Genomic DNA, 18,188 nt, shown 5'->3' with positions numbered 1-18,188 from the left:
AGTTACAGCACATTACAAATGTATGTTACATTTCAAACCACGAATAGCCTCAGCAATTAATATATGAATGAATTCTAATAAACAACTAGTGACACTAATAGTATTTTCTCCATCGCCATGCCCTGCGTTCTTGAAATTAATACTAATATTAGAACTGGAACACAACGGGAATGTTGCTGAAATGCCTCCCTCCATTACTATGTGTAATGCGTGTGGGAGCGAAATAAGTGGCGAGTTTAAGAAACCGCATTGCTTCGCCTTTGGCCGGGATCCAGGTTGCGGGCCATGCTTGGAATATCTCCCCTTTTATCGAATTACTCTCGGCAAGATCGTGGAGAGACCCATTTGCACGCTAACCATAAACATCAGCACTGACTGACTGACTCCACACTTCGCGCACAAACGTTGTTTGTCATTTCTTGATATTGCACTGACATCCAAAACGGGTCCCAGATCTGTTTGTGCTGTCACACAACTCTGCATGTGACATTGACCATAGGAGTTGGCAAGACACAAACAGATCTGGGACCAGGCTAGGATCATCATGGGTCACATCATTGATGGGGCTTTGATGGTTCAGTTTGAACCACCTAAAATCATTTTTGAACGATTAAAGGTGAGTGGTTAGTATTGGAGAGCTCAGTGGCCCTTCAAACACCATTAGGCTTACAACATCGCATGGCCCTAAGTGAATGGTTATTTTCAGCCATCCCTCTTCCCTCTCTTTATATCCCTCATTCATACCAGGACATGATGAACCCAAGACATTCCTTGATTTCTAAGTGGGTTGTGTGTGTGTGTGTGTGTGTGTGTGTGTGTGTGTGTGTGTGTGTGTGTGTGTGTGTGTGTGTGTGTGTGTGTGTGTGTGTGTGTGTGTGTGTGTGTGTGTGTGTGTGTGTGAGAGAGAGAGAGAGGGAGAGAGAGAGAGAGAGAGAGATGGGAGCTATTTGGAGAATTGGGGTGTGTCAAAGTGTGTACGTGTGGGTGTGTGTACAGTGATAGTCGTCTTGTGACAAACGCCTTGGTGACCCAAAAAGGGGTGTAGGGCAGAGGAGGCTGGTGGGAGGAGCAGAGGAGGATGGGCTCATTGTAATGGCTGGAATGGAATAAATGGAACGGTAAACACATCAAAAATATGGAAACCCCGTTTGACTCCGTTCCATTGATTCCCTTTCAGCCATTACAATGAGCACATCCTCCTATAGCTCCTCCCACCAGACTCCTCTGGTGTAAGGGCTGACATTGCACAGATGAAATTCCCCACTAAAGCCCCCCTTCTCTATCTCTTTCTTTCACTCACTCTCTCTCTCTCACACACACTCACATGGATGTTGGCCAGACTGATGTGACTGCTAGAGTCTGGCCAGTCCAGAAAAGCCCCCCTTTTCCCTACACCCATAGGAACTCTTTGAGTAGCCACAGCTGCTTTGGGCAACATAGGTATTCCATAAATGAAGTCTGGGATTCGCTATATCAAGTTTAATCAGTCATAACCTGGACCATCACAGCCTAGAACAAGACCAAACCAAACCGATGTAACTGGACCAAGACCCTGTACTTTCTACTATTTTATTTCTCTCCGCATTTTTGGGAAGGCCCCGTAAGTAAGCAATTAGTCCACACCTGTTGTTTACGAAGATTTTTGATTTGATGTAGTTGTGGCTTTAAATGTTGTCATTGTTTGTTTAAACAAACAACATTTGTGCATAATAGTCCATTTATTGAGGCCAACTGAAGTGCAGTCACAACTTTGATTTTCTTCACACCCTGAGGTTGCTTGCTATTCAGTAAAGTATATTTTCATGGCTTTAGAAAACTGTCGGTAGCTTGCCCCACAGGGCAGATAGATCTAGATAAGCTTCTCCTTCAATAGAGAGAACACGTCAGTGTGTCCCACCCAAGACATCTGAAAAGGACCGGTTTGAAAGAAGCTCCCATTTCTCACAGCCTTTAAATGGGCCAACGTGGCTTTAGTTCCTGGTTCTCATAAGAAGTGATGTATACTGTGGTGCACAGGGAGTTGGGACTATTATGACTGATAGAGGCTCAGCTATCACTGCCCACTTAAGGCCAACTTCTTCATTGTACTGCTGCACCTTTTGTTCCCAACCACATTGTAACTAACCAGAACCCCACTTGATGCAGTGTCCCTAGGTGACATTTTTTCGGATAACAAAAAAAAGTTAGCATTTAGAACATGTATGGGCAACTCCAGTCCTCAGGGGCGGGAGTGGTGTCACACTTTTTCCACAACCCAAATCAAAACAACTGATGAAACTAATTGCATTCTAAACAAAAGATCATGATTTGTTGATTACTGGAGTAAGGTGTGTTAGCTGGGGCTGGGGTAAAAGTGTGACACCAATCAGGCCCCCAAGGACTGGAGTTGCCCATCTCTGATTTAGCATATACTTAGCTTTTTTCACATATTGTTAGCTTTAGGTCTAACTGAACAGGTTATTTGGTAACACTTAAAATAAGGCCAACAGGTACTGTATACGCATTATTATGAGATCATATATAATGCTTTGAAGTCATAAGTTGTTGTGCTTGTACCCCCACGTTTCCAACTGTCCCAGTCAGAGAAATAATCAGAACAATTCTGTGAGTCTGCAATCTTGAATCTGATCCAAAAAGAATGGGGGAGTCGTCAACTTCGAGTGACTCCTTCTCCTCTTCACTCATCCTCGGCCAAGTTCAGGCTATAGCAGATGCCTCCTCATTCATTCCACACTAATCCTCTGTCAGTATCTGGTCTGCATCATCTGCGGTTCGAGCCACCACCGAACCTTATCTTTCTACCCCGTGTCACATGGGGTAGAACTGTTGTGCTGCACAGCCTTGAGCCTTCTACATTCCTGTCCAATGATGGCTGACCACAATGCAGCATCTTCTGTATAGCTACACCTCTTCTCTTTACACTACATTTTGTGTTCAGACTGGATAGTAGTAGACAGTAGTAGTAGATTCCACTCTATTTTTTGGAGAGAGAGAGAGAGAGAGAGAGAGAGAGAGAGAGAGAGAGAGATTGTTGGTAAGCTATTTGGAGAATTGGGGTGTGTCCCAAACCTCTAATCAATTTTATAGAGCTTCAGAGAGAAGTGTTTATTAATGTAACAACGATGAATTGTCAACATTTAACCAGCCAAATGAACATAGCTTCTGCTTACCACTTCAACATGACATTGTGAACACAGTTTCTCGTCCTGGCAAAGTTGCAAACAAATGTTCTTTACATTAAAATTGTAGTCATTTAGCTGACGCTCTTATCCAGAGCGACTTACAGGAGCAAATACGGTAAAGTGCCTTGCTCAAGGGAACATCAACAGATTTTTCACATAAACCAGTGAGCTTTCAGTTACTGGCCCACCCATAGAGATGGAAAGAGGCCTCATCATTGTATCCGTACCATTATGGCATCTGTGACAGCATGGGCAGTGCCATTGAGACTAACTCCATTTTGAAGTAGTCTATTTTCTTCTTCACGATTGGCTGATCCCTCCTGATGACCCAGGTGCACATGACTCCAACAAGGTCACCAGGAGGGATCAGCCAATGAAGTTGGAAGTCCCACACAGTAGACCTCATTAAAATGATGGCAGCCCTCAGTGTTATTGCCTATGCGAAAACTGCCTTTTGGCCGCTAGAGGCCTCTATCATTCTCTATGGGCCCAAAGCTCTTAACCACTAGGTGGCTAAAATATTGCCTACTTAATTATTAGTTCGTTTTTAAAAACGTTTGTTTCAAATATTGAGTGGAAAATTAGTTTTCAGTGAAAACAAATCATTTACTAATATGTATATAAGAGAGGTTGATTCTCTTTGCTGATATTATCCACATTGCACAATTAGCTCATTTCAGGAATCTTCAAGTCGACAATATTGCGAGGACCCAGAAATGGTGGACGTACGAGAAAGAGCTGATTCTGAAGGTGAGAACTAGCTAGCTAGCTAAACCAAGCCACTTGATACCAAACTTTCAGTTAGCCTGCTAGCTTTTACATTTGGTGAAATACGACATTACTGAAGGTCACAACAGGAAAAATGTGTGTCATTGTATGTATGAAGCATTATGAATTAATGATCTCTGAATGTATCATAAAGTCAGCTGTTTCACTAGCAAAAGCTAAACATAACTTAGCTAGCTAGCTAGCTAGCTGTGCTATGGAAGAGAATAGCCTTGTGCTTAAATGACTCAAATGGCAAGTCTAACTCAAGCAAGACAGTAATTCGTGCTATATTGCAATTTGATGACTGACCGGTTGAACAATTGAAAACTGTCAAGAGAAAATAAATGCATGGGACATGACACCCTTTTTAAAAAAGTCTACAGTTTGACTGAATAGCAGGTTATAATGCATTAACAAATCAATGCTTCTTGACATACATGTTTTCCTTATGCTTGTGGTTATAGTTGAGCCAAGTGCCTTTCAATCATGGGATTGCAGACTATCTGGAATAATTACAAAGTCTTGATTGTTATGGGCACGAGCCTTGGACTCATACACTGGGGTTGGTACAATGTCAAGTCTCACCCTGCACTACACAAGAATAAACAGGACTATGTTCCCGAACCAGGCATTGTGGCATATGTTTCACCATCTCAAGCCCCTGCCAAGGCAAAGTAGCTGGTGAAGGAGAGTGAGGTAAGCATGTTGGAGCTTTTTATTATTGTTATGTCATGAATCATGATTATCATCCTATCAATCTTGATGTAGTCTGTAACAATTTATCTCTGTACTCTAATCAAAGGCATGTCAAGGTCTTGTAGTAGCCTAAACATATTTAAAGTGACACATCCTTCAGTTGTGTAGATCACCTTCTTTCTGAGTTGACATGGTAGGGAACCACGAGTATCTTGTATCTTAATTTTTCTCTCATTTGTTCCAGTGACGTACACATCCTTCAGAAAGGACAACACCTACTAAGCTATATAGTGGACTGAGACTATGAAGCCCCAGAGCTGGTTGAGGAAGAACTGGCTGTGGGTGGTTGGGGGGTCCTTTCTTGGCATCCATTTAACCACCTGGCTCATGCAGAGGGCTATGAGAAGTGTTGCTCGCTCTGAGATGGCACTGAAAGAGAAGGATTCCCAGGAGTGACTGGTGGTGAGGCGTTTTGCCAGTGGACTACTATCTATTTAACGACTCACGTGTGGAGAAAATGGAATTGAATTCTGAACTCAAGATGATGTAATTACCTGTGCTTGATTAGCTGTAAATGTTATTCCTCTGTTAGAGATCAAATTAAACGATGAATTTCACAATAAGTCAAACTGCAGAGTAACTTGCTAACAGGTGTGCGGAGTATGAACATATTTCACCCAGGGAAGACCAGGGCTGCATTTCAAGACACTTTACAGACATCACATAATCGATTACATTTAAAATGTCGGTCATGAAAGCAAACGTTTGATTCTTTCCATTTAATATAATCTCAAGTTTTGTTTCAATTAGACCAAGGAGTGGGCTTAAGTACCATCGCAATTGAGTGCAACATTTTTTATTTAACCTTTAACTAAGCAAGTAAATATTGGGACCTCCATTCTTAACATGTTCCATCTTAAACATCTCTAAAGCCTTTTTCACTTTATCGTGCTGACCCAAACTGTGCTGTGCTGGTTCAGGGATTTTATTTTCACATGCTCCTTTCCAGCATGGTTCCAGAAACGATGGTGAATGCATAACCAGGCCAGCGCAATACAGCTCGGCTGGCTCAGTAAGGTGGAAAGCGTTTCATCTTTTCCGTCATAGGCACTGCTCTTTCTCCAGATCAGTGCCAATGAAGGAAATTAGAAAGCCACCTTGGATTGAAATATTGATGTGGCCAATGTCTGCTTTTAGTGGACTATCATGTTGTTGCGCTCTCTAAAACATGATACCCACATGAAAAAGCTTATACTACCCTCTAGGGGTAGAATAGGAGAATTACAACTACTGTCGTGTCATAACACGTACTGTTAAGCTTGTCTGTCAAGAACCTCAGTGATGCACTAGCTCGACTAGTTGCCGAGGGTGGCAATGTTTGGCATCTCTCTGGAACTTGATTGATGAATGTCACTGCGTAGCCAGATATTCAAGTTACATGATTTCCAGTAAGCTGAGCCTTTGTCCCACCTAATGAAGGATGACATTGCCTTTGGACTTATCTAATCAACCAAGCAAGCATGAAATTAAAAAGTATAATAACATATGCAGCAGTTATTAATCACATATTTGATAAACTGAATAAGAAAAACAGACCAAGGTTTTTTTCAGACCCAAGGTAAATAAGCAGAGATTTAATGAGCCTTTCCAAAAGTGAAGTAGTTAGTCTGTCCAAGAGATACATTTTTGCACAAAGAAGAAAAGGCTGTCCGTCATCCCTTCGACATAAAATATGTTATTCTTTGAAGACCTACCCACCACTCCCCTTTCTCTTCATCTTGAATTCTTTATCCTTCATTGAGCTTTGATCAGGATGAATGCTGCCACATAATTCATTCCTCCAAGCATTTTGGAGTATGGCATTACAGATATGTTGCTGCAAGTGTGGAATATGATAGCTCTGAGTACAATGAGATGATAGGTTCAATATATCTAGTTAATGAAAGCTAAAGCCTGGTCAAATGGGCTCCATAGAAAAGAGCAATATAGGACAAGCATTTCAGAGTTCAGTAAATGCCAATATCATGACTAATGATTTTAGCTAGGTCAGTCCATTTATTAAGGCTTCTCTGGTTTGCTGTTCTTATAATATGAAAGGTATCACAGCTTTCCTCGACCGAGGGTAGTCTTCAAACTTCTCTTGGTAGTACCTGAAAGAGAAGAGTGTCAGATTGAAGGAATCCTACTACCATGCAAACAAGACAGTCCATGCTTAGTGCTTTGCTGAAAGATCTATAGTTGTATCAATACCAGTGAACATGAGTGTATGAGCATGAAGAGATTACAGAAGGCTCTTGAGGTTGTAACTGTCAGTACCTGTGGTGGTGGTAGGCCCGCGGTCCAATCGAGCACATAGTGAAAAGGGCAAAGGAGAACGTTGTCAGGGACCACGTTGCTAGGGCATACCCGCACCACTCCAGAATCTCTCCAAAGAAGTTTGCTCCGGAGACATACTCAAACATTCCCCCTGGAATATAAAGTGTCAGACAGTTAATTCAGTACAGTAGTAATGAAGTAGAGTCTGTACACAAATACCTTAAAAGTAGTTCACAACATTTCAATCCCTGACCTTTCAGACCCTACTTCATATCTGCTACATTTTTTTGACCCAGCACCCCATGTCAAGGGATCCATGTTTGAATATACTACTTGGATAGTTAATTCAACCCGAAGGTGGGTGAAAACAGATCTGCTGTAGCCTTCATCTCTGTTTAATTTTTCTCCAGCTTTTTCCGCATGGTTCTGATAATAGTTGCAAGATGTTCCTTTTGAACCTTTCCATGAGGTAATGGCCCAGAAAGCTGGAATGTTTGCTTCCTGTGTCTGAAGTTTCTTTGCCAAACTTTGTGAGCAACGTACACAAGGCATTCAATCTTCTATGACCCTGGTGATTACATTAGCAATTAAAGGCCCAATGCAGAAGTTTTTTATATCAATATCAAATCATTTCTGGGTAACAATTAAGTACCTTACTGTAATAGATTTCTATTAAAATGGGCAAAAACAGCTTTTTAGCAACAAAAACTCTTTCAAGCTAGAATTTTCCCAGGACCATCTGTGAGTGGTCTGAGTGAGGAGGGGGAAACTGAAAAATAGCTGTTATTGGCAGAGAGGTTTGGAACTCTGTTATTGGTCTATTAACCAATTTACCACAAGGCGATGTCACCATGGAAAGCCAAAACCAGCAATTATCAGGAAATAGTTTTTTCACACATTTACAATATTAGTGTCATTAGCTGTTGTACAGTATGATCTAAAACACAGGAAAAAATGTTGACTGCACTGGGCCTTTAAACATCTTTCGATCAGCAAAGCAAAAGGAAGTAGAGATAAATGCAAAAGGTCACATTGACACCAGAATGTTCTGAATATGCTCTGCGTGTTCCGTTTATCATCACATGGCTGTGCAGACAGTGACTAAGTAAAGAACATATCGAACGGAGAAAAAAAAAATGTATGAAATGTATGCATTCACTACTGTAAGTCGCTCTGAATAAGAGCGTCTGCTAAAATGACTAAAATGTCAAACAAATGTAAAACTGTAACATGGTTATTTGGCTAAAGATCCACGTTTTTGCTATCGTTTCACAAGACTGGAACATATGCCGAAACACTGCTGGACATCTGTTATCCAGAATTCCATCTGATACCTTTTGGAATCTTGTAAACAACCTCTCCGGGTTTTCTCAAATTTAGAAGAATGTGATCGCTGTGAATGTTGATGGCCATTCCCAGGAAAAACATCAGCAAACCTGAAAAAAAACAATACAGGTGCTTAATGCAAACCACATTCTAGTTCTATAAAAAAACTCAAATGTATGAGCTGTTAAAAGCTTTCATGCTGGCAGAAGCTTGTACAATGCGACCCCAAACTCAGACTTTGTCAACAAATCATTATTTCTATTCTTGTGGAAGAATGTTGTCAAAATAGTCGTCCCATATCCTGCTGGGACCAAAAAATGCATGTTCTGAAGAATCTAGCCTCATTAACTGACCAATAAACACAGAATATTGGCAAGGAGGAAGCAAATGCCAACAAATGCCAACTTCACAGTTCCAGGCTGAAAGCCTCAAAGTTCTCTGGCCAGATTAGAGTCTCCCAGACTGCATGGCTGGTTTTCCTGTTATGTGTTTTCCTAACCAATTTAAAAAAATGTTAATTGATCTCAGACTTAATCTACAGTAGCTCTAGCAGTTATCAAATGTTACCCTTTAAAGGTTGAAATTACATTACTTTGTAAATAAATCTATAGCATTTATTTAGGGCTTCGACATAGGATACCAAATGACTGCCAAATGTCCGTGAACATCATCCATGCACTGTAATATTCTGAATAAGGGCTGGGAAAAGACTGCTAAACCATTTCCGCTTGGATCTCAGATCTCACTTACCGGTGCCTAGACGAATGTCGGTCTGCCACGCGTCATCGTACGTGGCACAGTGGAGCATGTAGTGGCCTTGGAGAAAACCGTTGACGGAACAGAAGACTACCGCAGAGAAGACAATGTAGAGAGGGGAAGGGCGGCCTTTGGTCAGCAAGGAGTAGATGAACGTTCTTGCAAAAAATAGAAAAATATTGATTTAAGAAATCAAGTCAAAGATGGGTCTATATAGCACTGCTGTGTACAAACTGTGAGTACCTGGAAGCCATGCAGGGCTGTGTTTCTTAACGTAGATAGAAATAGATTTTGTAGAACAAACAGTCCCTTGTAACAAGAAGAATAAGGGATCACGTCATCTCTTCATTACATTTGTATCTGCGAAGTTCTACAAAGTTGTGCCCTATACTGATCGAGTGGGTACTGTTTAACGAACGGTTCCCCTCCCTTCTCCTTACACCCTGGGCCTCTAGTCAATCTACATACATACTTCCCATTCCCTGTAACACTAGTAAACAATGGAACATGATTTTAGTTACATCCTGGGGCACTTCTGTTCTGACTTCTGCTCCTTCCTCAACTGTTATGAGTGAACTCAAGGTAAGGGCTTATGTGATTGGTGGCTCATGTTCAGTGGGGCACACAATATTGCAACAGAACTAAAAATATAGTTTCTTATTGGACAAGTTCAGGTATTACCTCCCCGTTTCGAAACATTTTCTCCATACTGGACATGACCCTGTTGAGTGAAGTTTGATATGGCAGCAGATATGGTGACGAGAAGAAATGCGGTGACTAACATACATTCATGGAAGTGTGCTGACCTGGTTTAAGGGCAGTTGTCAGATTGACGCACGTTCAATTCCCTACTATGTAAATATGTTCACACCTGGTCACTTTTGAGAGTTCTCCACAGGTTTTGACTATGTAAGAGATCAGACAACAGTAGGATTGTCAAATGTTTGCCTGCCGACAGTGCTTAACACCTTTGACCAGTGTTGGTAGTCAATCTCTTTTGTGTTCATACAGCAAAGACCTTGAAGTCATGGGCCACTCAGCCTTGTAAAAATACTGCAAACCAGAAGGTGGCAGTTGCAATGTTTGGCAAGCCATGTCCATGTGTGTTGCTTTATGGTCGAGTCAATGTTAGCTAGCTGCGCTATTGTTACTATTGTTGTAGAAAGCCCTTGCTGATAATAAATAGCAATATAACTAACTAGCAAGATGACAAAGAAACTATTTGATTGACACTCCATAATTGCATACAGCCCATAGATACATTTTAGCTAGCTGGCAAAAATGTGCTAAATTGTTAGCATGTTTCGCTAACTAGCTAGCTCTTGTGCTGAACTTACTACAATTAATTTCAATCGAAAGTTAGCAAAAATAGAGGTAAATACTTGTCTATTTATGGAAAAATTACATTGATTAACTCTTTGGTCCTATTACAGTTTATTTCTTACTGATGGCATTGCCTACTCCAGATGATTCATTTTTAAAATCATATGAGCAAAAAATATTTCATTTTATTTGGAATGTTAAGCCAGACAAAATTAAACGTGCCTATTTATATTTTTCCTTTTTAACTAGGCAAGTCAGTTAAGAACAAATTCTTATTTTCAATGACAGCCTAGGAATAGTGGGTTAACTGCCTTGTTCAGGGGCAGAACGACAGATTTTTACCTTGTCAGCTTGGGGATTCGATCTGGCAACCTTTCGGTTACTAGTCCAACGCTCTAACCACTAGGCTACCTGCCGCCCCAGTTTTGGGTGCTAAAATTATAAAATATTAAAGCTTTAAACCTCTCACTAAAAGGTTCACTCATACATAAACTATACTTAAACCAAAATGATTCTCCAGTAGATTATTAAGAAAAGTTCATCCTTTGTTCAAAAATGTTTTTTTAGCCTTCATATAGATTACAACTTCTCATTTCCGACGAATTTAAAATAACATTTTGTTTAAAGTATTGCCCTTTCTGTCATGTATACTCCCTCTCCGGCCTCTAGGTCATCAGGCTGCTGATTATCCCACACACCTGTCACCATCGTCTCGCGCACATGCGCCTCATGACACTCACCTGGACTTCATCACCACCTTGATTATCTTCCCTATATCTGTCAATCCCCTTGGTTCTTTCCTCAGGTGTTATTGACTTTGTTTTCATGTTGGTGTTTTGTGGGGGTTTTTTTTGTTTGTTATTAAAACTCTCACTCCCTGAACTTGCTTCCCGACTCTCAGCGCACTCGTTACACTTTCTTAAACAAGCCATACAAAGCTGGTTACAATTTGAGTTTTATCCTCCAGAAAAGATAAAACAAATAATACAACAAATGTTATGGTTAAACTCAAATACATTGATTAATAAAAAAACATTATGGAAAATTATTTACATTTAAAATATTTATTAATTATATTATGAATAGAAATGGAGGAGTTATGTCACATATGCAGTTATCGAAAATATATGGGAATATCTGCTCAATCCAAATTTACAACCAACTGATTGCAGCACTACCACACAAATGGAGGAGGCAATTGGAAAAGGGAGAAGGTAGGGAAGTTGTTTGCCTGCTTTATATCAAATTGGCTGAAAGGAACTGGCATAAATAGAAAAATATACCAGTTTCATCTGAGGACAAAAATTTGGACAGCTGCACCATACAGGCTGCAAAATAAATGGGAGGAGATTTTCGATGTACCAATTCCATGGCACATGGTTTATAAACTGGTACAAAAAACTACACTTGACCCAACACTTAGAGTTTTTCAATTTAAATGATATCAAATTCTCGCCACCAACAGAATGCTATATAGTTGAAGTCAGAAGTTTACATACACCTTAGCCAAATACATTTAAACTCAGTTTTCACAATTCCTGACATTTAATCCTAGTAAAAATTCCCTGTCTTAGGTCAGTTAGGATCACCACTTTATTTTAAGAATGTGAAATGTCAGAATAATAGTAGAGATAATGATTTATTTCAGCTTTTATTTCTTTCATCACATTCCTAGTGAGTCAGAAGTTTACATACACTCAATTAGTATTTGGTAGCATTGCCTTTAAATTGTTTAACTTGGGTCAAACATTTTGGGGAGCCTTCCACAAGCTTCCCACAATAAATTGGGTGAATTTTGGCCCATTCCTCCAGACAGAGCTGGTGTAACACACACGCTTTTTCAGTTCTGCCCACAAATGTTCTATGGGATTGAGGTCAGGGCTTTGTGATGGCCACTCCAATACCTTGACTTTGTTGTCCTTAAGCCATTTTGCCACAACTTTAGAAGTATGCTTGGGGTCATTGTCCATTTGGAAGACCCATTTGCGACCAAGCTTCAACTTCCTGACTGATGTCTTGATGTTGCTTCAATATATCCACATAGTTTTCCTCCCTCATGATGCCATCTATTTTGTGAAGTGCACCAGTCCCTCCTGCAGCAAAGCACCCCCACAACATGATAAAATCAAATCAAAGTGTATTTGTCACGTGTGCTGAATACAACAGGTGTAGACCTTACAGTGAAATGCTTACTTACAGGCTCTAACCAATAGTGCAAAGAATGTATTAGGTGAACAACAGGTAGGTAAAGAAATAAAACAACAGTAAAAAGACAGGCTATATACAGTAGTGAGGCTATAAAAGTAGCGAGGCTACATACAGACACCGGTTAGTCAGGCTGATTGAGGTAGTATGTACATGTAGATATGGTTAAAGTGACTATGCATATATGATGAACAGAGAGTAGCAGTAGCGTAAAAGAGGGGTTGGCGGGTGGTGGGTGGTGGGTGGGACACAATGCAGATAGCCCGGTTAGCCACTGTGCGGGGGCACTGGTTGGTCGGCCCAATTGAGGTAGTATGTACATAAATGTATAGCTAAAGTGACTATGCATATATGATAAACAGAGAGTAGCAGCAGCATAAAAAGAGGGGTTGTTCAGGAGTCTTATGGCTTGGGGGTAAAAACTTTTGAGAAGCCTTTTTGTCCTAGACTTGGCACTCTGGTACCGCTTGCCATGCGGTATTAGAGAGAACAGTCTATGACTGGGGTGGCTGGGGTCTTTGACAATTTTTAGGGCCTTCCTCTGACACCGCCTGGTGTAGAGGTCCTGGATGGCAGGCAGCTTAGCCCCAGTGATGTACACGGCCGTACGCACTACCCTTTGTAGTGCCTTGTGGTCAGAGGCCGAGCAGTTGCCGTACCAGGCAGTGATGCAACCAGTCAGGATGCTCTCGATGTTGCAGCTATAGAACCTTTTGAGGATCTGAGGACCCATGTCAAATCTTTTTAGTTTCCTGAGGGGGAATAGGCTTTGTCGTGCCCTCTTCACGACTGTCTTGGTGTGTTTGGACCATTCTAGTTTGTTGTTGATGTGGACACCAAGGAACTTGAAGCTCTCAAACTGCTCCACTACAGCCCCGTCAATGAGAATGGGGGCGTGCTCGGTCCTCCTTTTCCTGTAGTCCACAATAATCTCCTTAGTCTTGGTTACGTTGAGGGAGAGGTTGTTGTTCTGGCACCAAGTCAGGTCTCTGACTTCCTCCATATAGGCTGTCTCGTCGTTGATCAGGCCTACCACTGTTGTGTCGTCTGCAAACTTAATGATGGTGTTGGAGTCGTGCCTGGCCATGCAGTCATGAGTGAACAGGGAGTACAGGAGGGGACTGAGCACGCACCCCTGGGGAGCTCCAGTGTTGAGGATCAGCATGGCAGATGTGTTTATACCTACCCTCACCACCTGGGGGCGGCCCGTCAGGAAGTCCAGGATCCAGTTGCAGAGGGAGGTGTTTAGTCCCAGGATCCTTAGCTTAGTGATGAGCTTCGAGGGTACTATGGTGTTGAACGCTGAGCTGTAGTCAATGAATAGCATTCTCACGTAAGTGTTCCTTTTGTCCAGGTGGGAAAGGGCAGTGTGGAGTGCAATAGAGATTGCATCATCTGTGGATCTGTTTGGGCGGTATGCAAATTGGAGTGGGTCTAGGATTTCTGGGATAAGGGTGTTGATGTGAGCCATTACCAACATTTCAAAGCACTTCATGGCTACAGATGTGAGTGCTACAGGTCTGTAGTCATTTAGGCAGGTTGCCTTTGTGTTCTTGGGCACAGGGACTATGGTGGTCTGCTTGAAACATGCTGGTATTATAGACTTAATCAGGGACATGTTGAAAATGTCAGTGAAGACACCTGCCAGTTGGTCAGCACATGCCCGGAGCACACATCTTGGTAATCCGTCTGGCCCCGCAGCCTTGTTTATGTTGACCTGTTTAACCTCACTAGGGTAGGGGGCACTATTTTCACATCCGGATGAAAAGCGTACCCAAAGTAAACTGCCTGCTACTCAGGCTCAGAAGCTAGGATATGCATATAATTAGTAGATTATAATATATGTGAGTATAACAGAACTGAAATGGCAGGCGAAAACCTGAGGAATATCCATCCAGGAAGTGCCATTACTTTGAAATGGCTGTTTTTCCAATGAAAGTCTATCCACCATTTAAAGGGATAGGACCCAGATTCCATTCCCTATGGCTTCCACTAGTTGTGAACAGTCTTTAGACATTGTTTCAGGCTTTTATTCTGAAAAATGAGGGAGAATGACAACATTGAGTGAGTGGACCCTGGGATGTCCTCAGAGCTGGTTACTGTGCGCAACCGAGAGCACGCCTTTCTTGTTTTCCTTTTATATTGACAAAGCTTTTGTCCGGTTGAAATATTATCGATTATTTATGCTAAAAACAACCTGAGGATTGATTATAAACATTGTTTGACATGTTTCTACGAACTTTACGGATACTATTTGGAATTTTCGTCTGCCTCTTGTGACCGCATTTGAGCCATTGGATTACTGAACAAAACACGCCAACAAAATGGAGGTTTTTGGATATAAAGAGGGACTTTATCAAACAAAATAAACATTTATTGTGGAACATGGAGTCTTGTGAGTGCAACCATATGAAGATCATCAAAGGTAAGTGATTCATTTTATTGCTATTTCTGACTTTCGTGACTAATCTACTTGGCTGGTAACTGTACGTAATGTTTTGTGTGCTGAGCGCTGTCCTCAGATAATCGTATGGTTTGCTTTTGCCGTAAAGCCTTTTTGAAATCTGACATGGCGGCTGTATTAACAAGAAGTTAAGCTTTATTTTGATGTATAACACATATATTATCAAGAATGTTAAATATTTGAATTGAGTATTTTTGAATTTCGCGCTCTGCAATTTCACTTGATGTTGGCCAGGTGGGACGCTACCGTCTCACATTTAACATTTTTACATTTAAGTCATTTAGCAGACGCTCTTATCCAGAGCGACTTACAAATTGGTGCATTCACCTTATGATATCCAGTGGAACAACCACTTTACAATAGTGCGTCTAAATCTTTTTTGGGGGGGGTTAGAAGGATTACTTTATCCTATCCCAGGTATTCCTTAAAGAGGTGGGGTTTCAGGTGTCTCCGGAAGGTGGTGATTGACTCAGGTACCCGTATGAAGTTAAAGCTCTTACTCACGTCAGCTACGGAGAGCGTGATCACACAGTCACCTGGAACAGCTGATGCTCTCATGCATGCCTCAGTGTTGCTTGCCTCGATGCGAGCATAGAAGTGATTTAGCTCGTCTGGTAGGCTCGTGTCACTGGGCAGCTCGCGGCTGTGCTTCCCTTTGTAGTCTGTAATAGTTTGCAAGCCCTACCACATAAGACGAGCGTCGGAGCCCGTGTAGTATGATTCAATCTTAGCCCTGTATTGACGCTTTGCCTGTTTGATGGTCCGTCGCAGGGCATAGCAGGATTTCTTGTAAGCTTCCGGGTTAAAGTTCCGTACCTTGAAAGTGGCAGCTCTACCCTTTAGCTCTGTGCGAATGTTGCCTGTACTCCATGGCTTCTGGTTGGGATATGTACGTACAGTCACTGTGGGGACGACGTCCTCGATGCACTTATTGATAAAGCCAGTGACTGATGTGGTGTACTCCTCAATGCCATCGGAAGAATCCCGGAACATTTTCCAGTCTGTGATAGCAAAACAGTCCTGTAGTTTAGCATCTGCTTCATCTGACCACTTTTTTATAGACCGAGTCACTGCTGCTTCCTGCTTATTTTTTCTGCTTGTAAGCAGGAATCAGGAGGATAGAGTTGTGGTCAGATTTACCAAATGGAGGGCGAGGGAGAGCTTTGTACGCATCTCTGTGTGTGGAGTACAAGTGATCTAGAATTGCTTTCCCTCTGGTTGCACATTTAACATGTTGATGGAAATTTGGTAGAACTGATTTAAGTGTCCTTGCATTAAAGTCTGCTGCCACCCATGTGCTTCACGGTTGGGATGGTGTTCTTCGGGTTGCAAGCATCCCCCTTTGTCCTCCAAACATAACGATGGTCATTACGGCCAAAAAGTTCAATTTTTGTTTCATCAGACCAGAGGACATTTCTCCAAAAAGTACGATCTTTGTCCCCATGTGCAGTTGCAAACCGCAGTCTGGCTTTTTTATGGCGGTTTAGGAGCAGTGGCTTCTTCCTTGCTGAGAGGCCTTTCAGGTTATGTCGATATAGGACTCGTTTTACTGTGGGTATAGATACTTTTGTACCTGTTTCCTCCAGCATCTTCACAAGGTCCTTTGCTGTTGCTCTGGGATTGATTTGCACTTTTCTCTAGGAGACAGAACGCGTCTCCTTCCTGAGCGGTATGACGGCTGCGTGGTCCCATGGTGTTAATACTTGCGTACTATTGTTTGTACAGATGAACGGGGTACCTTCAGGTGTTTGGAAATTGCTCCCAAGGATGAACCAGACTTGTGGAGGTCTACAATTTTCTTTCTGAGGTCTTGGCTGATTTCTTCAGATTTTCCCATGATGTCAAGCAAAGAGGCACTGGGATTGAAGGTAGGCCTTGAAATACATCCACAGGTACACGTACAATTGACTCAAATGATGTCAATTAGCCTCTCAGAACCTTCTAAAGCCATTACATCATTTTCTGGAATTTTCCAAAATGTTTAAAGGCACAGTCAACTTAGTGTATGTAAACTTCTGACCCACTGGAATTGTGATACAGTGAATGATAAGTGAAATAATCTGTCTGTAAACAATTGTTAGAAAAATTACTTGTGTCATGCACAAAGTAGATGTCCTAACCGACTTGCCAAAACTATAGTTTGTTAACAAGAAATTTGTGGAGTGGTTGAAAAATGAGTTTTAATGACACCAACCAAAGTGTATGTAAACTTCCGACTTCAACTGTATGTTCAACACCTTTTAAGTGAAATATATCTGCTGTTGCCCTAAAAAATGTGTCCATATGTTTCAGCTGATTTATGAGTTAAAAGATCCAAGACTCCATTGAAAGTTGGTATGTGGACATAGTCTGGTCCCACCATCACAGATCTAATTCTGCTGGCTAGACAATACTTACAGATCGGGGACCAATCTAATGTGTACACATACCTTTGGAAGTAGTGCAGACAGAAGGTCCAGAGAAGCAGGTCTTTTCCCAGGCTGGGCTGTGTGTCGGTGGAGAGCAGAAGGAGCATGGGCACCAAGAAAGAAGGCAGTTCCTGAAGGAACCAGGCCAGCTTGGCAGGGCAGGTCCTCCCTGGGGTCCCATCCAAGGTCACGTAGCGTCCGTACGGGGTCTGGGTCCTGGTCTGCTGAAGAAGATACGCCACCGCACCGACGATGAAGCCCCAGCTGAGGTAGTGGATCACATTCTCCTTGCACTCCATTATTATCCCCCTCTCCTTCTCTCCTTTCTTCTCCTTCTCTTCCTTCAGGTCCTTGTGTCCAGCAAAGCTTCCACGGTCTCAACTGTCAAGACCGAGTAGCCTCCATCTGTGTATGCTGGTGTGAGACGTGTGTGAATGGGAGAGGCACACTTACTACTCCCAACTCCTCCCCTTTAAAACAACGGGAGTCTCTCATGTTTCAGTCACTGTTGAAATCTGAGAAGGAGCATGATCTTGCTGGATAAGTAAGCGTGCTTTATGTAAGTAGTTTGTATGTAATTTCTCTGCACTACTATAATTTGAGTGTGAAACATCACCAAGATTAACATTTTTTTAAACCCAAGGAGTGATTACATATTTTTTTGTCTTTGTTTTTTTCAAGTAAAGGATAATTTACATGTACAATTGCAGAACAAATAGACCTAGACAAAATCATTAACATTGC

At 41.8% G+C, this 18,188-nt stretch overlaps 1 protein-coding gene and 1 long non-coding RNA gene across 3 annotated transcripts; one reads left to right on the top strand and one right to left on the bottom strand.

Moving 5' to 3' along the window:
* The first annotated feature begins 3,638 nt into the window (after nucleotides 1-3,638).
* On the top strand, nucleotides 3,639-5,269 carry LOC106564820 (uncharacterized). The gene is made up of 3 exons (XR_001319551.2): nucleotides 3,639-3,932; nucleotides 4,415-4,646; nucleotides 4,891-5,269. It is a non-coding gene; the product is annotated as an uncharacterized lncRNA (long non-coding RNA).
* A 991-nt stretch (nucleotides 5,270-6,260) lies between these two features.
* LOC106564819 (3-oxo-5-alpha-steroid 4-dehydrogenase 2) lies at nucleotides 6,261-17,925 on the bottom strand. Of its 2 annotated transcripts, XM_014131247.2 has the most exons (5): nucleotides 17,466-17,924; nucleotides 9,039-9,202; nucleotides 8,297-8,398; nucleotides 6,963-7,113; nucleotides 6,261-6,796 (listed from the first exon to the last, which is right to left on the bottom strand). In XM_014131247.2, the coding sequence occupies exons 1-5, from the start codon at nucleotides 17,741-17,743 to the stop codon at nucleotides 6,730-6,732; spliced, it is 762 nt and encodes a 253-aa protein (XP_013986722.1). In that variant the 5' UTR covers nucleotides 17,744-17,924; the 3' UTR covers nucleotides 6,261-6,729. The 2 variants fall into 2 exon arrangements, with proteins under 2 accessions (XP_013986722.1, XP_013986724.1); XM_014131249.2 differs by lacking the exon at nucleotides 8,297-8,398 and having other exon boundaries at nucleotides 17,466-17,925.
* Nucleotides 17,926-18,188: the final 263 nt, after the last annotated feature.

This window comes from Salmo salar, chromosome ssa12 (assembly GCF_905237065.1).
Source record: "Salmo salar chromosome ssa12, Ssal_v3.1, whole genome shotgun sequence".
Taxonomy (NCBI): domain Eukaryota; kingdom Metazoa; phylum Chordata; class Actinopteri; order Salmoniformes; family Salmonidae; genus Salmo; species Salmo salar.
Note: the sequence above shows the minus strand (reverse complement) of the source record. Positions and strands in the feature narration are given on the sequence as shown.